Source organism: Melospiza georgiana, chromosome 3 (assembly GCF_028018845.1).
Source record: "Melospiza georgiana isolate bMelGeo1 chromosome 3, bMelGeo1.pri, whole genome shotgun sequence".
Classification (NCBI taxonomy): domain Eukaryota; kingdom Metazoa; phylum Chordata; class Aves; order Passeriformes; family Passerellidae; genus Melospiza; species Melospiza georgiana.
The window spans coordinates 62,719,118-62,746,578 of record NC_080432.1 but is presented as its reverse complement, the minus strand read 5'-3'; the positions used below and the strand labels follow the sequence as shown (position 1 = coordinate 62,746,578).

General features: G+C 39.0%; 1 protein-coding gene across 1 annotated transcript; it reads left to right on the top strand.

Annotated features, from left to right (window-relative positions):
- The first annotated feature begins 3,450 nt into the window (after positions 1–3,450).
- MTFR2 (mitochondrial fission regulator 2) lies at positions 3,451–12,947 on the top strand. The gene is made up of 8 exons (XM_058021616.1): positions 3,451–3,531; positions 4,084–4,215; positions 4,558–4,662; positions 4,900–5,018; positions 6,978–7,192; positions 8,169–8,469; positions 10,439–10,625; positions 12,150–12,947. The coding sequence occupies exons 1-8, from the start codon at positions 3,466–3,468 to the stop codon at positions 12,246–12,248; spliced, it is 1,224 nt and encodes a 407-aa protein (XP_057877599.1). The 5' UTR covers positions 3,451–3,465; the 3' UTR covers positions 12,249–12,947.
- Positions 12,948–27,461: the final 14,514 nt, after the last annotated feature.

The following is a 27,461-nucleotide window of genomic DNA, read 5'->3' as shown; positions in this document are numbered from 1 at the left end:
AGCAAGTTTTTTTTACAGTTTGTTTGAATTGCCTCTTTAATTTCTCTGTGTGGGCTTGCCTCTCTGAGTGTGTAATCTGGCAAGAGTGAGTCATTCACATGTACAGCATTTAAGTTAAAATGAGAGATGAGAGAGCAGGGCAGGACCAGGTGGGGGGAGAGAAACAAAACACCACAAAATCCCTGAAAAAATAAAACAAGAGATGTTGAAACCTGAATACCTGAATTGGTAAATATAGTTCATATATATCAGAAGTGTGAGAAATTAATCTTACTTTCTTCAAAACTGATTTCTAATAATTGTGCTGCAAGAATTTTTGTAGCTGAAGTGCAGATATTAAGGGGATTTTGTTTTTTTGGTGTTTTTTTTTTTTGTTTTTTTTTTTGTGGTTTGGTTGTTTTTTGGTTGTTTTTTAAAAAGAACCCAAACCCTCAAGCTTAGTTTTAGTGGTAGTTACACACTTAACCTCTAGAATGTTAAGGATGAAAGTAATATACTTGAATTACCAGAACAAGGACATTCTAATACAAGAAGATTACTTTGTTTGTCTTTCTCAAAATGCTGTAGATAAACTAAATCTTAATGTTACGTGGAGTTAAGAGTGTAGTTGTTCTTACTCACCGCTTCAAAAGGCATAGTATCTTTAAAGTAGGGGAAAAAAAGAGAAGGAAAAGCTTTGATAGAGGTGTTAGTATTAAATACCTATATAATGTATCCCTTCTTATTTGCTTTATTGTTAGGAAGTAGTTAACTCCCGTATACAAATTAAACACTAGAAGGAAGGAAAACAAAACAATCCTCACTGTAGCTGAAGAAACTCTATTTTTTATGTTTTGCTAATTTGCTGGCAGCTGTGTAGAAAGGGAAACAGGAGCAATACTTGCCTCCCAGTAGTAGTTAGTTAATAAAGTCATTCCCTCTCTATGTTTTAAAACGTTTAGCCCAGCTAAACAGTTGTTGCCAGATTGGCTTTTACATGTACAGTGCATCTTTTAATAGCTGTTTGAAGTGATAAACAGAGTATTCTTTGGACTTCTCAGCAAAACTCAGACTTTGTGTATATTAAATTAAAATAAGCAAAAAAGGGAACAAAGCAGACTTTGCAAACGAAGCAAACATCAGTCAAAGTCTGTAAAGTTAATCAGTTAAGTTAATCAGTCTGGAACTGAACCGGATCAAGATATGCTTGAGCTGTCATGACCTTATAACAGGTAATTTATATCATTTATATCAAGTTGAAAATGGATTGTTAGGGTCTATGTGTCACAAAGCAGTACAATTCCTGCAAGATGAGGCAGATTTAGATTTTGTACTTCAGCTGAATATATAAGGAGATCTGGTAGAGATTGCTTTGGTAATGGCATTTGATCCTACAACCCTGTCTGGAGGTTAGATGATAAAAATTTGGGTTTTTTGCAATCCCTAATTTCGTTGTAGTTTATCAGAAATGTAATTTGATTACAGAACACACAATTACAGCCACTAACATTTCTTTAAATAAGTTAATTCGAATTAAGAGATAGTGTAGTCAAAGGTGCAAGTTGCAGTCTGTCTCTGAGCGATCTGTAAGAATCAAGGTGGGAGTGGAGTTCACTTTTTTAATCTAAGTCTAGTGCTTCAGCACTTGCCTTTTAACATGAAGAGTGAATTTTCACTGTTCTAAGAAAAAACATTTGTGAGCTTTCACTTGGTGCTACTAAGGTAATTGCATGACCTGTGAATGGAATTTCAGTGCATTTCACATTTCTCTTGTTGAAAGGTAAAGACCATCACTGGCAGTACAGGGGGAAAATTGTATAGACATTATGCTGGTATAAAATGTTTAGCTGTCTTTTGAATTCAGCTACTCATTCTGACTCCCTGCTCTCCAGCAATGAAGCACTTTTTAAGGACACCATGCAGAGATGAAGTGGATTTATAGAGCTTGAAGTTATCCCTGCAGTTCAGATAAAATCAGGCATACATTTTACTAGGCAAAAAAAGACCACCAACCAACATGGAATCCAGTAGCTGTACTGTTAGTACAGTATCCATTTAATTTCTTGGTTTGGAATTAAATCTCTTCCCTACCAGGAACAGTCAGCATTACTGTAACAGTGGGCAGCTATGTAAGAGTAAAGCTTTCCTGCAGTTGCTGGTGCTTTAAAAGCAGAGCTGTCCCTGAGCTTTGGCTCAGCTACAGAGGTACAGCAGCAGCATTAAGCCTTGAGCCCTGTGTCACTTCTTGTTTTCTAAAGCTGGCTTGTCAGAAGATGCTTTTGTTCAGAAGATCCTGCAGGTCCCTTCTGTGCTGTTCAGAGCTATACCTGCTGAGTTGAAGCATTTCTGTGCAAGTTCCCAGGTGCACCTCTCATTCAGTGCAGCTGGTTACTAGTGCTGCAATGAAACTAAATTGCTCCGGTTTTGCTGCTGCTTGAGAGACCCTGTCTCTTCCTGGCTTTCCAGTAGAGCTGTGTGCTCCCATTCTGTTGACACTTCCCCTTCTTTAGTGAGGTGTTGGAGGAGTAGGTGAGAAGTACTTCTTTCTTTTTCCTTTAAGGCAAGCATGGTACAGTTTTTCTAAATACCCATTAAAACGTTTTACCCTTTCTCTCCTCAAGCTTAAAACTTCCTAGTCCCCTGCAGCTGTACGGTGTTACTTACTGCTGTGTGTGTTACCAGTAGTGCTACTGTGTTTGGTGCTAGAGAATGGATCCAGGTGACACGGATAACAGTAACCAGCAACGCCGCTGTGGGGACTCCGGTACCAACGACAGCAACACCGACTGCGCAGACGAGGGAAGATCATCTCCAAGCACCGACTGCATAGCTGGAGGAAAAGGATGTATCTTCTCCTAGAAGCACTTTTAGCACTACTAACTTTCTTGAAGTTTTCAAATTCTCTTGAGGAAAACAGTAGAAATCTTACAAAGATGAAGGAAGAGCAAGTGTGGATTTTCCAAGTCAGGGTCTGAAGTCGGTGTAGTCAGGCGTTACTGGGCAGTTGTTGCATTGAGGATACTTTGTGTATTTGTTTTAGGAGTGTGAATGAAGTAGTTAGGAGTTTGCTGCATCGAAGACCTAAACCGTCTAAGTGTAGCTCCTTACTGTTAATTCAGTGAGTTTGCAGGCTCTGGTGCATTTGTTCTGTTGGTGCGTGCTGTGTAGGCAGAGGCAGAAGCTCCCCTTCCCGTGGTTGCAGTGCCTTGGTCAGTCAGTGCGAGCTGGCCGCGGTGCGCTGTGGCCCGCCCGCATTCCCGGGAGCGCTCCCTGGGAAGAGGGGCAGGCCCGGGCAGCGCGGCGTTCAAACCGCTCCTCCCGACACCCCCCGCGACGGGCCCGCCCCGCTGCTCATTGGCTCTGCCGCGGCTCTGCCGGCTTCCTATTGGCGGGGCTGCCGCAGTGCCCCGCCCCCGGCCGCCGGTGGCGCTGCGGGCGCGGGCGGCTTCACTCTGGGCGCTGCGGCGGGCGCGCCCCCCGCCCGCGATGGCGCTGCTGCTGCTGCAGCTCCTCCGGCGGCTGCTGCGCTACCTCGGCTGGCCGCAGCACCAGGTGAGACCCCGCGGCGCCTGCCTGCGCCCGGAGAGCCGCTCGGGCGGGGCGTCCCGCCCGCTGCCGCTTGGCTGGGCGGAGGGAGGGAGGGAGGGAGAGAGGGAAGGTCGGCTCCGCGGGCGGTGGGGCGGCTTCAGCGCCCTCCTTGCCCGCAGCCGGGTTTGTCGGAGCACGCTGCCTGCACATGGGGGCACTGCCCTGGCACAGGTGGCGCCTGTGCTGAACGACAGAAAGTCAGTGGTGTTGGTTGCTCGTGCTCTGCTGTTTCAGATGAAAGGCTCCGTAGCCCTTCCCCAGTAGCAGCCAATGCCGTGCGCTCAGAGAGCGGAGCGGCGCGGCGGGGAGGCTGAGGAGGCGCTGGTGCCGAGCGTGGGGCCGTGGGCAGCTCCTCCGGGGCTGTCAGCAGTGGGGCACTGCTGCAGCTTGTGCTGCTGGGACAGTCCTAGCGTTGTTTGTGGGAGAACAGCGACTGTCTCCAGGAGTGCTGGTTTGGCTGAGCTGCCCTCGTTACTTTCTGGTTCCGTTGTTGGAAGCTGTTGGTTTTTTTGACAGGCCGCGTTTTTTGAAACTTACGTGTTTGGCAGCAGTATCAGTCGCACTCTCGGAACATGCCTTCCTTCAGCAGTCTCATCAGGAGGGCATTTCCAGCAGTTATATGCTGTCGTAAGGAAGTATCAGGCCAAGGTATGTTACATTTATTTCACTGCTTTGCTAATTGTACTTTCCCAAGACTTTCACAGCTGCATGTAGATAGTGGAATGAGCATTTTTGTCAGTATCTCAAGATATTGGCCTTTGTGCCTCTTAAAAATATTCTGTATTTTGGCAGTGTTTCAGACACTGTCATAGTAGCATAGGCTTCTTTGGACTTTCAGCTTGAGAAGAGCATTGAAAAGTTAGGTTAACCAAACTGCATTATATTTAATTACCTGTAACATGGAATAATGAAATAACTTTAATTAAAGTGAGATTAAGAACTGGGCGCTTTGATTTTGCTTTTCAGGTTCAAAGGTTTTCTGCTTTTTAGGTCACATCTGTTTGCCAAAAAAAGGAATATGGATCTACTCGAAGTGTTGTCCGTAGAATTGGGACAATTCTTTCCTTGGAGCCCTACCCCAGACCTTATTTTCAAGTAAGAAATTTATTGTCATGTGTATACTTCACCTGTTTGTATTTTCTTGTTTCTTAATTTGATCATAGGTTTCCTCTTCTTTTTACCTTGTGTGATTGTGTGGTGCATCCCTTATACTCACTGTTTTCAACTTCATTATAGCACTGTAAAAAAATTCCTTTTTGCTGTGCCAGAACCTTCAGTATGTGCTGAATCCAGCTTCCCTTCATACTTTTTTTTGGCATTCTTTGTTTTTAGTTTGTTCAAGACCCAAGTCCAATGGGTTATGACGAACAAAGTGCAGCTCCAGCGACTCCATCTCTTGCTGACATCCTGTGGGTGGCAAATGATGAAGGACAAGCATGTACTAGACTTAGGTAAGTAAAAGTGTAAAAAGAAATAAAAGAAAACTTTTGTGTTTTCTGTGGTTCATGATTATGTCTTTAAGTTTGTTTTCCGTTATTCCTAGCCTTTTCTTGGAAACATTTTGGGCTTTTGGGTTTGGGGGGCCAGTGAGGGCACTTCCTCCTTACCTGAAGATTATGACTATGTAAAGAATTCTTTTCTGAAAGTTTTCTGAAATTGAGTCTCCTCTTTTCTCTTTATAGTAGCATGTCAGGTGCATTACTGGTACTTTAAATGATATTCATTTGCAAGTTATTTTGTGTGGGAGGCAGCTGGTTTTTGCAGTATACTGTAAGATTATTCCTATCTTTGTCTTTCTAGTTCACAGCCTGTTTGATAAACTTTATAAATGGGGAAACAAGAAATAATATTTAAATGTCTCGTTTTGATTTTTACAGTGCCACGTGTAAGCCCTGATGGTTGCTTTGATGAAAAAACAAACATAATCCTTTTGAAATTATTTTCAATATAGTTTATATAAATGTCTCTAGCTTTTATAGAGGGCTGAAGGAAAATATTTTTACAAATGATGAAATATTTCAGGTGGTTTGAAATAACAAATTGTCCTAGAATTTGCAAACACAAATAATATACAAGTTTTGTCTCTTTTTTTTTTCCCCTTGCTGGAGAAGAAATAGAAAGTTGTCTTGCTGTTCCTCTAAAGATGTGTTCAAAATCAGAGGATGAGTTAGAGCCAGAAGCAAGATTAAAATGTGCACATTTGTGTTGTCTTGTACTGTATCTGTATAGGACAATGTAATTCTGCTTCATATTGGCATTTGTTTTGTCTGTGACCTTTGTGGTACTTGCCAGTAATGAAAATACAAGAAATTGATGAATTCAAATGACACTTTTCCTTGGAGAAGTTGGATACAGTGTGTTTCATCTTATGTTTCCTGAGGCATAATTGTTAAATTATTAAGATTTGTTTGTGACAGCTGTAAAATAGCAGAAGAACAAGAACATTGTTGAAACAACAAAAAATCCTGGCCAGTTTTGTCCTGCTCGTGCAGGCCAGATTCACAGAACTATGACAGTTCATTCTTTTGTTGTTTCCATTCTTTGTTCCTCCTCCTCCTCTGGCTCTGTGGGACGTTTTTCAAGAGCAACTATTCTAACTGATATCTTTTCCTTCTCAAGCAGTGTTTATAGCAAGGGGGTTTTGGCAAATCAGAAAACAGTGCTTCAGGTCTGGTTTGAAGTAAAAGGATGTTTAAAATAAGGGAAAAAGTCTGGGCTTTTTTCCCATCAAAGCTTAGTGCATCTTAAATGAATCAGGTAAATTTAATTTCTTTACACATTTCATAATGAAATTCTGGTAGTTTGATATTATTCTTATATTTTAAGTTTATTTTTGCAGGCACAGACTTGAAACAGTTTTTTAAATTAAAACCTGAGACAGCACAATTTTCTAATGCTGTCTTTGGTTGTAGTAGCTTACAGAAGGTGAGATTCTTGTTCTGTGAGTCTGTATTAAACCTTATTATTTTCAAGTACATTTTCTGATAGATTGTAACTACTTTGCTGCTGGCAGTGTTCATCTTAGAGTTTGATAAATGACTAAAATTTCTGAAGCCTAATTAAGACTTCATTATTCTTTGCCTCTCCTGCCTTTCATGTGGCAGGAAGGGAGAGACACCTTACGGTGTCAGTCTAATAATAATTGAATAATGAAAATCTTACTGTATGACTTTATGATGTTTAATTATCCGAGTGAATTATCTGACTAATTCTTATGATGACTTTGCAAGGATCTTCATTGTGCTTGAGCAAAGGGAGACTTGAAACATTTCAGAAGTTATGAGTAGTTAAAAGTGTAATTTCCTTTCACGTCTTGCTGAGTGACAATAACTTGCTTGAACAGCCCAAGTAGTTTTGAGGTTTCCATTGTTGGCTGAGCCTTTTGAAACTGTCCTGTTTTTGCTTTGTAGGGCTGAATTGAAGAGAAAAGAGAAGAGTATGGCTCCTCCCGATCCATATCCAAGTCTGGATTCAATACAGCATATTCCAAAAAACAGTGCCCAAAAAGTCAGTGTTGATCAAGCAGCACTCCAGAAAATTTCTGCCCTTGAAGATGAGCTGACCTTTCTTCGTGCTCAGATTGCTGCAATTGTTTCAGTGCAGACCTTGGGAAGCGTTCCCTCACGTAAGCCCTTCCAATCTGAACCAATGTTCCTTTTTTTTTGCTTTAGAGCTTGCTATGTCTGATATTTGTAGAGAATATCTTTAACTTCTCTAACTGAAGATACACCAACTAAATTTACTGAATATAATATTTTGTTTTTCTTTTTGCTATTTGGTGCACTTTATCTTGTCTATTTGCCAGGTTCAAATGCAATTGATCCTAAGTACTCTTCATACTAATTTCCTTGTTGGTGAAGGAGCTTAGTAACATCGCTATCTAGAGGCCACTAATAACTGTTTTAAAAAGTTACAGACTTTGTCCCTTTGGGATTTTGCACTGTTTCTAACAAATTATTAAACTAATGTGTAGAGGAAGAATTCTCAGTCAGTCTGGTTGGGGCTTTAACAAAAACAAATGCTACAGACAGATGTATCCTGGGTAGTTGGTCTCTAATATGCACCTCTGTCTTGTGACCTCTTTTTTCCTGGTAAGTTTTGAGTCTCAATTGTCTTACTTGCAGACCAACCCCACTGTGGTTGCTGAAATACTTGGACTGGTGTGAGGTACTTGGTACTTTTGTGTGGCGTTGTGAGGCACTTCTGTGATTCAGCTGTTGTGTTGAGTCTTCTCTGTCTCTTCTCCATTGCGCTCAGTATTGTCACCTGTTTTGCATGTTTTGTGATTATCTTTTGCTTCATGTAGGTTATTGTAACTTCTAAACCATTGATCACCATATGTAGCAGCAGATTTTGCTGATTTATCTAGTGCCTAGATTGAAGACACAAGAAATGAACATCAGAGCAGCACTTCAGATTCATTACTTCATGTATTCCGAATTTGTGGGTTTGAAGTAATATTCTTTGTTTAAGTTTAGTTCTTCTTTGTTGTAATGTGTGAGGTTTATAAAAGACTGCTTTCAGAGGGCAGTCTTGACATAAAACTGATTAATCTTAGATGCTAATATATGTTGTTGTTTTTCTTCTCTAACTGTATGCAGAAGCCTTTAAAACACTCAGCACTCCAGGTGAATTTTACCCACTGCCAGCCATGACTTCTACGCCATTGTCCATCTCTCACCATCACTTTGTAATTCCCTCACCTCCTCCTCTTCCTTCTGGTGCACCATGTGCAGTTGATGCTAGTAATTCTGCATTGGAACTTATCAAACAACGCCGAGCTGCAAGAAACAGTGATTCAGCTGCAGCTAACAGCTCTGATCACCAGAGGACAAAGAACTTTCCCAGTATGATGGATGTTTTGAAAGACCTAAACAAAGTTCAGTTGCGAGCTGTTGAGAGGTAGGTTGGGTTGGGTCTAAGCATCATCAGCACTTCAGTAGCACCAGAGAGCACCAGTCATTTAAAGGGCAGCTACTGCTGACAAACTCAAGTTGGCAGCTTCTGAGTTCACATTGTGAAATGTAAGATACTTGTGACATGGCTTTTAGATGCATTTAAAACATGCTGACTGATGCAGCATTTTAAACTGCTGTGCTGCTTCAGTATGCAAATCTCAGGTTGGTGTGGGGAGGTGAGAGGTCGCTCACAGGATTGCATGCACAGGCACAGGAAACTGATCTGAAAAAATAACCCTTCTGGATTCACTCTGCAAGGCCAAATGCTCAGGGAAACTTTAGAAAACTACTGCTAGCATACTCAAAATATCCTGGTTCAAGCTTTGAAGTGTTTACAAAAACATGTATCATTTATTGAAAATTTTTCATAAATTTGTATTTCAGTGGTGCAGTTGAATAGTACAGTATTGAGTAGGATTATAAATATTCTTAGTGGACAGCTGTTTTGGTGGTAAGTGCAGTGGACTTGTAAAAAAAATTGAAGTCTTTACTTTTACTAAAGACTTCAATACCTCTTCTGGTGTCTGCTATGCTAGGTATAATAGAGATTACACCTTCAGGATTCTTTTCTGAACTTGGACTGAAAAAGTAAGAAAAACTGAGCCTATAATGAATACTTGAAGCTCTCAATGTGGGAAGAATGTCACTTGGCAAAACTTATTGTGTTCTCATGTCAGCATTTTCTTAACTGTGAGCTTTATCCCTGAAAATGACTAGGAAAAAACTTGGGCAAATAATTTGTATGTAAATCCAAAGCATCTCTTTATGCTTTTGATGACATTCTCATAGTAAATAACACAAATATAACATGCACTTAGGTAAACCTGTGTGTTTCCTGTGTATATGTTTTTTTTTGGTCTATAGTTCCATGTATGAAGAAAATGAGATGTTCAGGTTGACAGTTTTAACATCTTGAGCATGGGCATAATTAGCAGGAAGTGGTAGCTCGTACATTCAAAATACTTTCTGGATTTAGGCATCTATACATGTTCTGAAGTAGAGCTTAACTGAGTAATGAATAATTTATATTTTGGGAGGAGTAATAATCAAAATTGTTACAATTTTTCTGACAGTAGTTTAATGTGTGCACTGCAAAGGGAAGTCTTCTGTTCTCAGAAATTGGAAGCCTGAAGATCCCATTTTCTACCACCCAAACACTGTCTTACACGACGTGCAAGTGCTGTGAGGGCTTGTTTTTGTAGGGCCCATGAACACAGTCCTCTCAGGTTTTGTGTTAAGCAGCAATTACTATAACTGCCAGACTTAGAACTTGGTGTTGTCAGTGTGCATTTTTAGGTACAAATCATCAGCCTGGAAGTTGCACTTCACAAGCAGAACTCTGAACACTTCTAGGTTTTTCCACCCGCCACCCTCCCAAGATTTCTCAATGGTTAGAAAGACTTATGATTTATTGTCTTGGACTAGTCACTAGCTTCCACATTTATGATAAGTTTTGGGGTGTAGGTGCCGTTTTGATTTCTGAATTTAAATGAACTTAAAATGAATAAAATTTAATTAAATTATGTTCACAGTGATTATGAAATACCTTAGTGGGACATTCCCATTAAAATACTTAAATGTAACTTATAAATGACTTTGTTTAAAACCTGCAATTTTGCCTCTTTTTTTTGGCTGTTATTTGCAATACTTTAACACTTTGTGTTGATTTTTTGCCAGCTTTCTTCATGGAACAGCAACAAGTTGTGTTTTCAGGCTAAGAATGTGTCTGACAAGTTGTTGGGTGTAATTGTATCAGTTGTATTTGATTAATTGCTTTAATGTTGCAGCAGCATTACTTGTGTAATCAGGGATTTATAGAATAGGGTGTTTACAGAAGTTGTGCCTCTAGATTTTGGATTAGTCAGCACAGGATTAGGGTCAGGAGACAATAACTTTTTTGTTGTCCTTCATAGGTCTCCTGGAGGTACTCCTCTTTCTAAACCCAAAAAGATGCAAAGTTCAGATTGGGATCCGGTTGCTGTGCTAACTCACGCTCTAAAGCAGAAATTTGCACATAAAAATGATGATGATGATGATTCCTTGGACAAAGAAAATAATTCTTTTGATAGCTCTCCATTTTCTAGTCCTGAGGTGCCAGTGGTATGTTTTTGTATAAGAATTTGTGTTTGTATTCTTGAACTGACTGCTGTTTTCATGGATACTTGCAGAGTTTTCACAAGCCTAGAACTTTTCCACAATTTTTTAGCCATCAGCCTAGGTAGTTACTTTCTTTAAAGTATAATCAAAGCAGAAAATCTCAAAATAATTTGGTGGATTTAGACTGGTAAATGCACTTCTAGATGTGCAGACAAAAAACAACTTAGAAGACTGATTTTAGAAATTCATGTCATAGTTGAGTGAACTATGGACCGTAGCTTGATGGTACCTGGCAGGTATCCATGCATAGAAACTGTGTGCTTAAACAGTTATTGACTAGTTTTTCAAATAAGGATATTAGGAAGGTCCAGAAAGGTCTCACTTATACACCCTAACTACTCAGAAATGGAAATAAATACATAGTCTGTAATATTTTCCTTTGAGTGTAGTTTCCATACAGTTTGCATGTTTATCCAAAATGAAATTTGATTTTGTTGTAAAACCCACAAAGAATACAGATTTTCCTAGGAACAAAGAAGTGGTAGACAGAGCCATTGGACTCAGGTGGTTCTGAGCACTTATTTCTGCATATCAGCCTGTGCCAGCTACCTAGGCTTGTACAGTCCAGCAGTGCTGTTTTGTTGGTTTTTAGGCATTTCCACAAACCTCAGAACTGCTCAGATGAGATGGATAGAAATAGGTGGCACTAATTTAAATCACATCTCTCTGCTTAGCAATTTTATCTTTTTATTGTGAGAGAAAATATTCGGGCTGTGGCATTCCCTCCCTAATGGAGGGAAATAGTAATGGAGAACATACAGTGGAAATCCAAATATTCATAGATATTCTTTGGAAGCTGCTCTTACATGTGGCTAGCTGTGTGGCTGAAAACTTGAGGAAAACTAATGTGTGTGTTCCTCTTTCTAGCTGTAATGATTTGATTTGATTTTTTTTTTTTTAATTTCAGCTGCCACAAGGATTTTCCAGGCTAAATGTAGCATATATTTTACAAATTGCAGTGTGTCAACAGTACCTGGTGCAGTCTTAATAAATTTCTTGGACTTTTTTCCCCAAAGGAGAAATTAAAATGTCCTAAAAATAACCATGCTGGTATTTTTGATGCTGCAGACTATTGCACTGCATAGCTGACATACCTGATTCTAGATACAAAGATCAAAACTAGCTCCTGGAACAGCTTGTATATGGAATAGCTTTTGTTCCAGGATGTGACAGCTGGATTATGAAGTCCTGGAAGAGAGACTGCTTAAGGCCAGCATGTTCAGGAGTAGATACAAAAAGATGGAATTTTTCTGGTTAAAGCAGAATAATCTTATGACTTTGTAACCAAGTTTGTGTTAGCTGTTGAGTGTTTTGAAGAATAAATGTACTTAAACCAATTGCACAGACTTACTATTTTATTCTTTCTATGTTGAGAGATGTGCAACCACTCTTCCAAAATGTTTTTCTTGTAAACATCTTCTAATTCAGTTTCTTGGGTATAATTTTAACTTCGTCTCTACTCTTTAGGTTGGGCGCTGCAGTCTGAAGCCAGATGCAAAACCCAGCCTTACAAGAACTGATGGAGTTAAGCAGGTACCAGCATGGAAAGCGAGAGCTCAGATATAGTGGAGGCTTCCAGGGAATGTTCAGTGTGTATAAGTGGTGGGTCTACTTTGAAATTGCTGTAAGGTGCTGTAACGTGTTGTTCCAGATCATGTCTTTCCTATGCTGTTGAAGTTTGAGTGTTGCAGGGTTTGTAAAATTACCTCTTCCTCCTCTTTGGTTTCTCAGTAGCCCAACTTGTGGATGTGGTGCTTCTACAAGAAGCACAAAACTGAGAGAAGGCTTCTATTGCTATGGAGCAGTGTCTTTGGAACCTGGGGAATCCAAGCAAGCACTATGTGTGGGGGGGAAAACAAAGATTTATTGCTGTGGGAGCTGAGTGCTCTGTTTGCACTCCAGAGTAAATAACAAAGAAGTGTAAACTTTTTGTGTGTTATGACTACTGTATATAATGGTAATGCTTTTTCATGAGAGTGGGATAGTTGCCTTGGTTTTCTTTGGAGTTTACTGATGCAACTCCTTATTCCATGTGCAAACAGTTTTCTAATTTATTTTGGGTCAGGAGATGAACTTTCATACTTGTGGAACTTTGTGCTGTGAGGAAACAGCAGGTCGTCTATTAAATGCCTGTAATATGAGGGAGTTGCAGTCTGAGGTAAAAAAGACCTTGCAGAGAGATCTGCTTGCATACAGTCTAAATTCCATATGTAATTAAATATTAATTTCTATCTTGGCATGTACATGTGAACTCAGTTTTGTTCATGAGAGCTTATAAAATAAAATTCTCTTTATTGTGGATGTGTGTAATAGTGGACTTTTGTGCTACAGACTCTTTTGTATCTTAAGAACTGATCATATTAGACGAGTTCTTAAATTGAGTTCTTAAATCTTAAATTAAAGAACAATTTGTATTTTTTCCTGCCAGAGTAGGAATGACTTAGTAAAGCCACTTATTTACAAATTTATTTATGAGCTGCTGTCACCTGATCTTTTGTCTAACAATCCTGATGTATAAAACCCAAGTCCTGTCAGACTGTTGAATGTGTCCCTTATATCCTGTGTGTCTTCTATTTCCATGCTCACTTATATGGAGAAGACTGACATCTGCATCCCCTTTTACTGCTGAGTCTTATTTGCACAGTTGTAAGAAATAAGTGTGCAATACCATACTTGCATTTCGGTTTAAAAGAAATTATCTTTTGAGTAAAACTGGAGCTTAATTGATTTGATACATTATGCTTCTAAAATTAAATCCTCTAGGCATTTAATTCTTCTGGATTTAGTAATTATTGGACTTTATCATATTCTCCCATTCCTTGATTGGTCCATAACAGTTTGGCCTTCACTTTTGTCCAATGCTTCACTTTCTTCCAATGCTTCTTCCAAAATAAGCATTTGCTCCTTTCTCTACCTAAACTTGATAATTGCTATGAAATCTGTACAGAATATCCAGCTCAGCCCTATGCTGGATAATTTTACCCTCTTCTGTCAAAGCTCCTCATTGTCTTTTGTCTGCTCTCTGCTGTACAAGAGCAGCAGGCAGTGACAGGTGAAGGAAGTCTGTGTGGTGTCTGCTGAAGAGGACACGCAGGCAGGTGAGTCCCAGTGAGCATAAGAGCTGTGAATTGGCTCCCTCTTGCTCAGTATCTGCAGTGCAGAGAGTGCAAGCAATCTGGTCTGTATCAGCGTTCCTAGATCCAGGCAGTGTCAGAGGTTGTGGCCCTGCTGTTGTGACTGACAAGCAGGATGGAGTTCCTTCTTTGAGAGACTGAATTGTGTGCAGAGCCATACAGTAGTTACATCAGTTTCTTTATGTGACCAACAGTTTCTTCTCTTCCTGAAGAACAATTAGTTTGGACTCCTTTTGCAGTTTTTCTGTTCTCCCCAGAGTTCATCATTTAACTACAAGTTAGGCCAACAGGAGCAGTTTGCGGTGAGAATTTTGACTTTGGAAGTGTCTTTTCATTTTAGAAGGGACTTCTGAGAAATTTCTCAGTACCTCTTAACACAATAATCTAGTGTCAGAAGTATCAGCAAATTTTAGTGACCTTGTGGTTGTTGGATACTGTCTGATTTTTTTGTCATTTTGATGTGAATTGTGCAGTGATATAGTTTATAGCTGATGCACTTCCTTAGGGAAAAGAATAAGTAGTGGACCATGTGATTTCCCCCCCACCTACATATGTTACAAGAACAGGTTCTTTATTTTATGTAGTTCCAGATGTAAAGAAGTCTGTGGGTTGTATCTGGTAACATCTGACAGTTTTTAATACCAAGAAGTTGGAAAGCTTAGTAAAAGTTAGTAATGAAAAGTTCTATCACTCGTTGCAGAGATTTTTGTCCCTTTTCAGAGCTGATGGAAATGTGGCTTTGTCATCTTATTTTCTTTGACTAAAACTTCTGTATCAACAACTGGGAACCATTCTTGCTTCCTGTGCCCACCTAGAATCCATTCCATGTTTTTCCTGCAAATGCGCTTGTTTACATAAAGTCCCTGACTGAATTGCTCAGTCACAATGCAACTCAAGAGTTCTGCTATTGATCTGGGAAAGGAGGAGGAGGAGGAGGCTCAGGAACATGAGTGCTCTATTGGTCTGCTGGCACAATCTTGTGAAAGGTTGTGCCTACTTATCACTGAAGAAGTCGGAAAATCTTACTCTCCTACCACTCCCAGTGAATTTTTGGGCAGGATGTCTTCCTTCAGGAGGTACTGAGGTGGTTGCTGTAATGAAAGTCGGTTTTGTTTTTCTACTTGAAAGACTTAAAAAGTATGTGTATGGTATCCAATTTTCCAGGTAAACAATGGAAATGAGTAAATGTTTCACATATTTTGAGTAAAAGGGCTAGAAGGAAAAGTAGACCTTTAAATGCAGTCCTTTAAAAACATTTAGGAGATCCTAAAAGATTTGCATTCTCTATCAGTGAGCTTCCCATTACAAGGAGACTAATAATACAATTACCTGACAATTATTGTCAAAATACAACTGCTGACATATTCCTATAATATACCAAACCTATCCAAATACTCACTACTTTGTGAGGGACAATTAATATATAATTTGATATGTATTAATCATTATATTAATATATATTTAATTGGTCAATATTATCTCTGTACATGGAGGTACAGAGCTTTTGGATGAACATAGAGCAGAGAGTACCCAACAGTGTTAACTGACCTCAGTCAATTCTTCTTGTTAGCAATTAATGACCTTGTTCTTTAGTTCCACCTGAATAGTAAAATTATATATAGGGTTCTTGCAAAAGCCAAAATGACAAAGGAAACCTACTAGACAAGTTAGCCTTGAGTCACTGATCAGATACTTTGGGGAAAGGAAGTTCTGCAGGCCAGACTATTGAGCCAACTAAAAAACAGATATGATCAAATGAAATGCAATTGAAGAAAAATAAAAATCAGGAGTTTTAGTGGCTACAAGAAAGTGATCTGGGAAAAAAACAGGTGCAATGCAAAGGACGAAAAGATGCCAAAACTAACCTGACAGATGTTGCAAAAGCAGGGGAAAAAATCAAGGAGAAGGACACAACTTTGAGGGGAAGAGATGAGGGACCTGGCATGGATACTTAAAAAAAAAAAAAATAAAAATCAATCTTCGCCAAACTGAAAGCCATCAAAAAGCATGGCATGCCATCAAGTGCAGGGACATGGACCAAAGCTTGCCAAAATTGATCCATTAAAATCCCAGAAAGAGAATAAAAGGACTTCCAAGCATGATGTCCCAGTGTTAAGGAAGGGCAGCTGCAAAATGTTATTCCTCCTTTTTCTTAAATTTATTTGCCAGTGGTTCTAGGTACCTAGGAGATATTTATCATCCTGATTCCTCTGCCAGGTTCTCAGACCCCTATGTTGTTTAGCAATACATTTTTCATCGTGATGCTGACTTCAGCTACATTTGTATTACCTTCCAGGTTTATCTGAATATTTTATTAATTGTGTACTGTATTTTAGGGCGTTGTTGCGCGTTTGTGTGAAATTGAGTAGTTTACAGTGAGGAAGGTGCCCTGCTGTGCCTGTTGTGTGCAAACAAAGAAGGACTGCTGCGTCATGGGATGGTTGGAGACGTCTTGGGCACAGTAATCCCTGCACACTAGTGGTTTCAGTTCTCAGAGAAGTAAGAAGGGGAGTCAACAGTTCTGCTATCCTGGACTTCTGCAAGACAGACTTTGGCTTGTCTAGGAGACTGAGTGAATCTCCTGGGGGGCAGTCCCAGAAGGCAGAGGAGTCCAGGAAAGATGGACATTCCTCAAGAAGAAAATGATACTGGCAGAGTAGGAGGTGATTTCTGTGGAGGTGGGCAAGACCTGTCTGGCTGGATGGAGAGCTTTGGCCTATGACCTTTGGAAGAAGGGACAGGGAACTCAGGAGGACTACAAGAATTTTGTGAGGTAACTCCAGGAGAAAATTACAATAGTCAAAGCCCAACTAAAACTTATTCTGACTACTGCAGTAAAAAAATGTTTCTCAAAATACATTAGTAATGACAGGGAGGCCATGAAGAAGCTTCATCCTTTTCTGGGTATGGGGAGAAACATAGTGACACAGGACCTGGAAAGAGGCCGAGGTACTAAATGCCTTCCTTCTCTCATCCTTTAATAGCTGGACCACTTGTTCCCCGGGTACCCAGCCCTCCAAGCTGGAAGACAGTGACAGAGAGTGGAATGAAGCCCCCATAATCCAAGGGGAAACAGCCAGGGACTTGATGCCACACTTGGAGACTCACAAGTTTGTGGGGCCAGATGGGATCCACTCAAGGGTACTGAGGGAGCTGGTGGAAATGCTCACAGAGTCACTTTCCATCATTTGTCATCAATCTTGGCTAACTGGGGACTTTTACTAAAGCCTTTGACCGTTTCCCACAGCATTCTTCTGGAGAAACTGGCCTGTCATGCCTTGTACAGATGCACTGTGAAAACCTGTTTGGACAGCTGGGCCAAGAGAGTGTTGGTGCATGGAGTTACATCCAGCTGCAAGCTGGTCACTAGTGGGATTTCCCAGGTATCAGTTTGTTGTCATCATATTTCAAAGGCTCCCATACCTTCTTGGTGATTTCTCACCGGCATCTCCTCACAGCACTGACTCCCTCTTCTTCTCAGTACAGACAACAAACTTCAGCCCTCTTCACAGCCCAACCAACAAACTCCAACTCTCTCCTCACCCAGCTTACCCACTCTTGTAGCACACATCTCCTTATAGGAAACAGCTGTGGCCTGTTCCTAATATTTGGTGATTAGTACAGCTGCAACTCCTCAGGGGTGAAACTACCTTCTGCACTATTCTCTTACATTCTATCCCTCCACATCACTTCTGTCTTTATCTCAGTGTGGGGATTGCTGTTTGTAGATGTTTCAGTGGTTTAGAGCAATGTACATCATTTTCCATAGTTATGCCTTGAAACACTTTGTTTAGGAACTCAGTCTTGAATTGTGGTGCTAGTTTTCACAATATCTAAAACTGTATTGTGAGTAGAGGCTAAAGATGACAGCTGTCCTCCTACTTCAGAGAATTTTGGCACGTGTCAGTATTATTTGGCTGGATTATTTACAAATTTTGATTATAATAATCAAAAGGCCCTTCTTTGGATATTCATTATTTTCCCCAATAATCCTGTCATCAGGACCTCTCCTTCTGCAGTGGAAATTTGAATAATTTTTTTTTTGCACACTGGAAGAACAACAGCACGGTGCTTTTGTTCCAGCTGTGTTTCTAGACCTCCTTACATTTTAATTTCTGCTTACATTTTCATCCAGCCTGGAAAGCTAAAGTAGGCCTTAAATCACATTATTTATGTATCTTAGGAAAAGTGTTCAGACTTTCATTGTTTTTGGGATGGATGTATTCTGACCTTTGTTTAAGGCTAATTTTAGGCATTTGATTTCAATGGGACACAGAAGCAAAAGCAGCAGTCTAAATTCTCTCTTTAGGTAACAGAGACATGGCAGTAAAGTCTGCAGGGGTGGAGTTGGCACTGATTGCTTCAAACTTCTGATCAGCTAAAAATGTCTTAGATTAAAATACATTTGAATATCTTTTAAAATAATTGATACAAATAGTTTTTACATTTTGCAGATGAACTGCATGGGTTTAACCACAAGAGAGCAGTATCACACCAGGTCTATGTTGCAAGTCTTTAACTAAAAGAAATTCTGCTTTGTCAGCATAAAGTCTCACAACAAAATTTTAATCCCTTTATCTTTTTATTTTTATAGTGATATACACTAAATTGTCGGGGTAGATTATTCTGTCTTATTAGCATTATGATGAACTGTATTTATGTGCACTTGGATTAGTAAAAAGTCAACACCTGGCTCATTTATTCCCTTCACAAAATAAAACTGCCACTTCATTTTTTGGGAGAACAAGCTGAAAATTTTATTTGATGAGTTAGAGAAGAGCGTGAGCTGGTAGTAATTTTTTTAATGAAAAAATATTCTCTTTATCCCATGTAAAATGGCCATTGGACATTTCTCTTTGTGGTCCACTACACACATAACTTCTAGCTTATACAAGTGAAAATATGCTGCTTTTTACTGATTAAAAGTCAAAGTGATGATAGAGCATAGAGATTCACTTTTTTTTTTCTTTCAGATGAAACACTATACTGCTCTTCTGTAAACATATGCATTCTTTGCTTCTCCTATGTGCACAGTGACTTGAACCAGTTTAGGTGTATCCATAAAGCTGGGTATGGGGATGTTTGCAGAGCTGGGCAAATTTTAGCCTTTAGTAGTGTCAATCTTTAAAGTGTCCACTTCATTCTTCCCATCTGTGCTTTCTCTTTGGTAGCCAACATTTTGTTTAGTTGGAAAAGTTAAACCAGATTGATTGTTCCCACTTCTCTGTTTCACTTTATAGTTCTCATGCCATAACACAGCAGCTGTGTTTGCTGGGAGGCAGGTGCCACTGAGCAACAGCTGCTGGCATAAAGGAGCAGTAGGAAGAAATTTAAAGTAAGCTTAGTTTTAGGTTTTTTCCCTGTGTTATTCTTGCCTTATGGCTGTTTGATGCATTGTTATCTTACAGTTTACAGCTGTAAGTATTTGTCCTGGCTTTTTATAATGGGAACTGTAGGAATAACTGAAATATCAGAGGCTGTGTGTTCTACTGCTGAAATGAGGGGTTTCTGTCCTTTGGAATATTGGGGGTTTTTAATGTGTATTCTGTTGTTTCTTACTCAATTTTTTCTGCCTGGTATTTTTGTCATCATTTTCTAGCAGGTGTTTTTGCTTGACTTGCATACCATGTTTGACTGTCATCTACTGGGGCAGGCTTGATAAGCCAGGCTGTTTTTAAACTATTTCTTTGCTTGTATGGAAGTGTTTCTGAAGAGAGGACAAACTCAATGTTCTTGGTGTTAATTTATTAAGTGTGGAGTTCCTTACCAGCATGTACAGTGGGAAAATAATATCCAGCTCAGTATTTTGTGATAGTAAAAACAGGTAGTTTGAAGATGTGCTTTGGTTTGACTCAGGTGAGATGTGAGCTTTATCAACACCTCCTGTTCCTGTCTGCTCATTTGACCACTCCAGTATTTTTCATCCATTTGTGTTTGCTTCTTCTGTCTGTTTCTCTCATATGCACTGTCTGCATGTGCAAGAATTATAGGCTTTACTAGTTACATTTCTGGGGAGTCTGCTTTTTCAGGACTTCTAGCAAATCCCCAGCCCATTTATTATTTTTCAGTAGTGGCATAGCCTTTTCTTGCAGGTTTGAGGAGTATACTTTGTATTTAGTATATCAGAACAATGCAGCTGCTAGTGAGACTTATACCAAATAAGTATAGCTTGTCACTGAACTAATTTTTGATGTTAAATTAGGTTTTTTAGTTCACAGATAAAAGAATATATTGAAGAAACATTGACATAAGGTGAGCAAAATAAACAGAATTTGTGAGCTCCTGCTTCGTGCCTTGTGAGCTCTCGGAGCTGTTGCTAGGAGAAGAGCTTGGTAACAGTGCTCTGAGCTGGTAGTTGCCTGGGGAACCCAGAGACACTTGTGCTCTTTCTACACATCTGTACCAAATCACAGCGCTTTTCTTTCATGTACCCCCTTTTTCCTCTTCTCTAGCATAATAAAAATTGTGGGGGATCTTGACCACAGGACCAAGTCCTTTGTCATCCTTCAGCATACAGGTCTCACAGTCAAGACTTAGAAGCTTTTGTGAAAATGGTACTTGGCCAGATCTTGACTGAGCACGATAGTGGTGAATAGCTGACCCAATACAGGTTGAGGATGGTGAATATCACACCTGGTAATGGGCCCTGGTGCTTTTATTTGGAAGTTGTTGCTGTTCCATTGCTTTAATATGAGTAAAAGTCTCACTTAGAAATTGCATAGATTTTAGGAAAAGTGGAATGTATTTACTTAGGAAAAGGCCCAGGATCACTAATTACCAGTGAAGTAATTATTTGATGGATGAATAAGTTAAACTCTGCTTACTAGAACAAAAAAACTTAGAACTGCAGATGGCTAAGCAATTTAAATCTGCAAATTCTAAAGAAGCTGGCTGTCAGACATATCTGGCCCTTTATATTTACTTTGAATGAATTTTACAGTAATACAGAAGTTCAGAAAATTGTGTCATCTAAGTTTTCTTTTTAAGAAAAGTGGGGTAAGACACATGACTATAGGTCGATTGGCATGTATCAATTCTAGGCAAAAATACCCTGTACAATGGTATCCTTTTGCACAGTTGGAAATATGGGATTTATCTCTTGTGACTTTATTGTAAAATAGATGTTTTAAATCATCTTTAACAAAAGTAGCTGCAATAGAACGCTGTAAATTAAAATACAACATTTTTATTACCCACAAAAGTAGATGTTAAATGGATGTAGAACTGATTAGCTGCCAGATAATAGTAATCACTGAAAGGAAGTATTTCTACTAAAGATTACAGAGAATGGTACTGGACTGATGCTGTTTCATATTTTTAGTAATGAAATAAATTATAAAATTTGTGGATAATTAGAACCAGATATTACATAGAGAGAAATAATGAAGATGTGAAAGATGACAAAAAGCCACAATGATAATGCCGTAGCAGGTTAGGTCTTAAGAAGGAAAGTACATTCTAGTACAGTCAGTTAAAAACTATAAAGCTGTTTCATTCACACTGTATTATTTCAGAAACAGAAAATCTGTTTGCAGTGACTTGATTTGTCAGTGAATGCATGAAGATTTAAAAAAGTGCTAAAAGCATCTTTCTGTGTCAGAGAGAAATTGTAATACTAGGCTTTTGTAGGAAGTGAGAACTAAAATAATTTAAATGAGAGTGCATTTCAATAATGGGCATGACATCCACAGTGGGAAGTGGTGACTCTTTATTTATTCTCTGTAGTAGAGCCCAGTGCTGGTTTGACAGTGACCCAACTACAGAGTGAAACAATTATCCCTTTTTGACAATGGTGCCTTCCTTCCTCATATGTTTATTTTCTAGTGTATTCATCATAGGTTGTCTCAGAGCACAGCTCTTACTATATTCGTTTTACATCTCAAAAGTCCTCTTAGTTTCACAGAGTAACTCGTGCTACTCTTGAAGGTGCAAAGTCTTTGCCGATATTCAGATATTTAAGAAGACTTCATTCCATCATGAATCGCAGTAAAATTGAAGCTTGTAGATGTGCCATGCCAGCTGAAAAATGACATCTGCATTATTATGTAAGATGTCCCTGAGAGCAATGTAACACCCACAGGCAAAACTTCAAGCTGTCAAGTAACTCAAGTGATGATGTAAGCTCTCCCTTTAAATTAATGATACTGAAGTATCAGAAAGAAAGAACTGTGGTTGAATTGGTGAAGGAATAAACTCAAAAGGAAAAAAACAAAACAAAACAGGACCCTAAACTCCTAGCAACACATACAGATTTTTTTAAAGGTACCTGGAGGTCATCAATTCACTTTTTCCACAAAACCATAGAAGTTGTGCTCCTTTATCATTGAAGTAAAAGCTGTCCTTTCACATGTTGCTCTCTTCAGGATCTATGATGATTTGCTTCTTGACCTCTAACATGGCTCTTACTAAATTATTTCTATTATAACAATTTGTCATGGGAGCAGCATGGTGTTCCTTGAGTGGTTCCTGATCCATAACTAGAGCACTCCAAAGTGTAACCACAGTAAAAATAAATAAACTACACCTCTATTTAGCATTTCTCATACAGCATGACTGTTGAGTTGCCATAATCAAAATGCCAGATAATTTTGTTGGTGGTTTGTATTTCAAAGCCTGTCAACATAAAGGCCTAAGTAGAGGAACTGTTCAGAAAAAAATGGGGGCTATTTGTCACACAGGATTATATTGTGACATGTTTAGGTCTTGGGCAGGTGGAGGATTTGGTAAAAGGCAGCTGAAGTCCAGACTTTTCCTATGCTTCATCCTAAGAAAACATTAATAGTAATATTATTGTCTATTCTTTCTTAAAACTGGAAAACTGAAATACTCTTTAAAAAAAAGAGAAAATATTTCATACTACTGTAAAATATGCTTAATAAAAAGTGGGATGGGAATTGAAGCAGGTCTGAGCCTCAAGAAGCTGTTTCTCTTGAAATCAAAAAGGCTTTATTACAATAAAACCTTCACAGTTTTATCTAGGGAAAATATAGGAATTATCAAGGAAGACAGAAAATAAAAAAGGGGTTGTGACCTTGCACGCAAGTCTTTGCTTCCACTCAACTCAATACCTTTCTGAGTCGCAGCAAAGTCTCTTAGGCCCCTCTCCTGTCTGGCTGACTGCGAAGGCTCGCAAGAATTTTATTTACTTGCTGCATTCTCTGAGTGAGCTGTGAGCTTCTTGCTCTGGCTCTCTTGCATGAGATATCCTGCAGTTTCTGATCTTTCTATCTTCCAGCTAAATCCAGAATATCTCAGAGAAGAAAGAATTCCCTGAGGGGGAGGGGGAAATCACATTGCTCTTTAAAAGTATGTAACTTACAAATTGCAATTATGTTTGGAATCATAATAGATATCACCATTTCCCAAATCAAATTATTTTTTGTGTTGCTTGTGATTAGTTGGTGTTTTGAAGAAGCTGACCATAATTAGATATGGAAGAGAGGGGATGAGGGCAAGAAGGTAAAAATTAAGGTTGATAACCAGTTTTAGTTGTCTCCAGACAGGACATGGATAGACCAAGCACAGAGGATTTGTGAGGATAAAGTGCAAAAGGAAATCAACTGCACAGCTTCTTATCCAGGTTTTTTTACTTTGATTCACGAATCCCATCAGGTAACAAAATTTCTGTTTTATCTTTGTAACTACAATGGAGTTAAATGAAGGAAGTGTATTTGCTCTGTTAAAACTTTGGTACACACTTTTATGTACCTAAAGCCAATGTGCCAAAATCACTTAGCCATTTTGAGTAGCTGATGTTCCCATCCCAAATCTTATTTATGTTTCTTGTATCTGCCTTTATAAAGGCAGTCTTCAGGCAGTGGCAGTGGCATTGTTGAGGAAGATTTCCTTTTCATGTGGGAACTGGGGCACTTACCATGTACATCTGTGTGCGTATTAATTTAGCCCTAGCACTGAATAAAAGACTTCAAAGCACCAAAGTGCAAGGGGCCACTCCTTAATGGTCCATGCAGAAATGGTGGAGCTGGTGGCAGTAACTTTCCTGATGCACTTAGGGAAATAAATGTGCCGCATAAATGTTGTACCACAAAGGGCAATGGTGATGCCTCCAACTACTTGTCATCTACATGAACCCTCATCCCAGCAAAACAGTACATTTTTTTAAACAAAGTAATTCCACTCATGTTTTGGTCTCTCAGCTAAGGATACTAATGTATCTATTTTTTCTCCTCCTCCTAGAAGTTGACTTGAAATATATTTACCCAGCACAAAGCATGGCAGATACAAACAAGTGACTTTGGGACAATAGTTTCTCAATCTGCCCTTGAATCTACCGTATGTTCAGTACTTCCTATTTTCTTTGCATTTTGGTTGTCTAATGTGGACTAGCCCCTGAGAATATCTGCAGGTGTTGGTAGGTCTAGTTACAGAAACGAGCCTGGGCATCAAATACATGTGTAAGTGTAGCACCAGGTTTTTGTTTTTGGTAGCTATATTTCTTTCATAAATATGCTTATATGTGAGCTGAGCTCATAGGAATCCTCTACACATACAAATGGAAAATCTGGATTTGGAATGTAACAGCTGCTGAGTAGCATGAATAGGTCAGGAAAGCATCATTTTAAACTAATGGTGGATTTAAGTATTAAAGTGTATTTTCTTCAGGATTACAGTTTTAGTAATATTTATTTGTAACCAGGAATTCCCTTTTTGTTTCATATAAATGTTCAATCTTTTAAGCTTTTCTATGTGGTAAAGGTTAATATATTCTTATGGCAGCAACTTCCATATGTACTGCTGCACTTTGTTTACCTACGTTTTGATTTGGGGAATGCAGAAGCTCTCAGTCTGCCCAAATGTTCTGATTTTTTATAGGTGATACTAATGAAGCTACAGTATTTTTTCCTCTCTCTCTCCCTCCTGGAGGCTTTTCGTGATTCAAATTGCTTTTTGCCACCCTTTGCACTTCCCACTCTTGTACTTGCACTTTCTAGAGGGGGATGATTGGTATACAAATTGAATTTATCTTTAGGTGGTAGGAGTGCTGGAAATAATAGGACAACTCCTCTGTTTGTATGAATTCTAATACTCCATTTTAGTTACAACTTCTTAAGACACCCAGATGCCCTTCCTAATCTAGTAGTACAATATATTTAGAGCTCTGTAGGGTAGAGGATTCAAATCTTCTCTCTAAATTCTATTACTATAAAATCTGACATGAAATCGATCTGCTGCTGCAATACTTCCTTGTGTCTTAGGTCTGCATGGCCAAGGTAGCTTTTAGGAAGTGCTGCTGCTGGTAGCAAAATCCAATTGTCATGGATTAATGTGTTGCACAGTGTTCAACTCTGCCTAAGAGCCAAACTAGCCCAGGATGCAGTGAAATGATCCACTGGTTTTACTGGTAGAGCGACTTCAAACTCTTCTCTAACCTGTGATTCATTTGCTGTCAGTCCCTGAACAGCTGTTTGAGACTCTACTGTACACAACATCAGTGAAACATTGAGAGGTGTAGAACTGGGGACACCACAAACCTGCTTTGTTGGTAAAACCAGAGTATTTTGTAATAGCACTCATTTTATCTAGAAGAGGATTGGGACATTGGAGAGACCCTGCCTTCCTCACCTTTAGAGAAAAGGAGTGTCTGTCACATAATTGATTGTCACAAACATATTACATTGTTCCTTCTCTTGTTGAATAGATATATTTCCAAGATTTTCCACCTGAACTTTAAATAATAATTAAGTATTTGGCCAGGACAAAAATATTGCCATATAATTAATTTTTCTTTTGCTGTTCATTGATGCATTTCAACTTGCTGGTCTGCATTTTTTGTTTTGAACCATGGAACATCAGCATCCATCCAGACAGTGCCTGTGCAGAGTGGGAAGATGTATTGATTTGGCTGTACTTGAAAATAAATGTTAAATCTGTTATGGAAAACAGAGTGGTTTTCCAATGGTGACTGTGTAGAACACTCCTGGAGAAACCATCGAAACTCCAACCCTATACAGGACAGATCTATAAGGGGCTTCATTCTAAAATCAATTTTGCAGTTTTGCTTGCATCTGGGGGACAGAGGAAAACACTTACTGTGATTCTGAAGGGTGCATTTTTTTTAGAAAAGTTTAATTTTAACATGTTGGCTAAATAGCACTGAAACAAAATATATTTCCAGCTCCTGTATTTTGTTCAATTGTAGTATTTGCATAGCATGAACTATGTGAGTATTGTTGCTGAGCACTTTGAGATACTAATGAATTCTGGCTTGAGAAATGTGTCAGAGTCAGGAAGAGTCTCTGCAGTGATACCCATCAGTGATGACAAGTATTTCTCACTTAGAAATACTTATCAGTGTAGAACATCAATACTTCTCGTATTTTTAATTAAACTTCAAAAGATTCTGTCATGTTGCACATATAAAGAACATGGTCTGAAAGAGAAATGAGAAAATGGAGATTGAAACTGACCAATGATCCTAAGGAGAACTCATTACTGGAACTGAAACAATAGTTTAAGGAAAACTCCTTCAAATACTTAACCAGGGAAGCATGTTCCCTGGGGTTTGAAAATCCTTCTACTACATGCTTAGGAAAATTACATGGAAATTCTTTCCTTGCTGGGAACTCCATTTATATTCATACAGCAAGTCTAAGGGGAAATTTAGAGAAAAATTCTTCTCAGAAACAGCACACTAGGAAAGTGATTATTCTGTTGGTAGAAAGGAGAGGCAGTGAGAGAATGGATGCAGGGGGATTTTTGCTGCCTTGTCAAACCAGAATGTCTTCTGCAAACAAAGGAGATCCTTCAATCAACTGGCTTTACCAAAGAACTTGGAACACTTCACTTTTTTTTTTTTTATTAGCTGTCATTCTTCGACATGATGAATACTTACAGCAGTATGTTAAAAAAGATACAGTTAAATCTCTTGGCATCACTGCATAGCAGTCACAGCATTTTCACACAATCTAGTGCTTCCTTTCAGAATGATGCATATGGCATATATACGCACATATGGGGGCTGATTCTTGGTCCCAGTGAAGTTGGGGGGACCAGTGTTTGGCCCATAGAGTTGTATAAGATATGTGACTATGTATATATAAAATGCTTTACAATAAACATGACATATACAATCTTGAATTCAAAGATAAGCAGAATATATTTTACATCCATGTCAAGCTTATGGTCTGCACTTAAAAGTTTATGTACCTAAAATATTGGATGGATTATAGAAACAAAGAGCAACAGTTTGCACCAATCAAAGTAATTTGAATACATATTCATGGCATGAAGTTTGCCTTGTGTTTTTGTTTTGTGTTTTGGGATGGCTTTTTTTTTGCATTTGCAGGGTTTTAATTCAAATTTAATTATCGATTTTTGTGGGCCATGGCGATCATGGGGACATCAGGACAGGAATGGGCATACTTTATGGACAACTCAAGATTAGTGACTTAAAATATAAGGCAATAAGTTATGGCTGGTACCCTGTCTGGTACCTGAAAATAAAATTGTGACTACTTGAGTTTTTCCTTTCTGAGAATTCATTTGGAAGGGCAAAGTGTGCCTTCTGTATCTAATTTGATGGAAACTTTAAGAGAAATTGAAACCCCAGATTGCAAAAGCTGGTGAGATCACTATGCAGTGTAACAACAGCCTTATCTCATTTACAGCTTTCTCATTAATAGTT

Bases quoted from the DNA above. Each gene is read 5' to 3' on its own strand.
- MTFR2 (XM_058021616.1), top strand. From the start codon at position 3,466: ATGGCGCTGCTGCTGCTGCAGCTCCTCCGGCGGCTGCTGCGCTACCTC. The intron at 3,532-4,083 runs GTGAGACCCCGC...TTTTTTTGACAG, and splicing joins TCGGCTGGCCGCAGCACCAG to GCCGCGTTTTTTGAAACTTA. The intron at 4,216-4,557 runs GTATGTTACATT...TCTGCTTTTTAG, and splicing joins TAAGGAAGTATCAGGCCAAG to GTCACATCTGTTTGCCAAAA.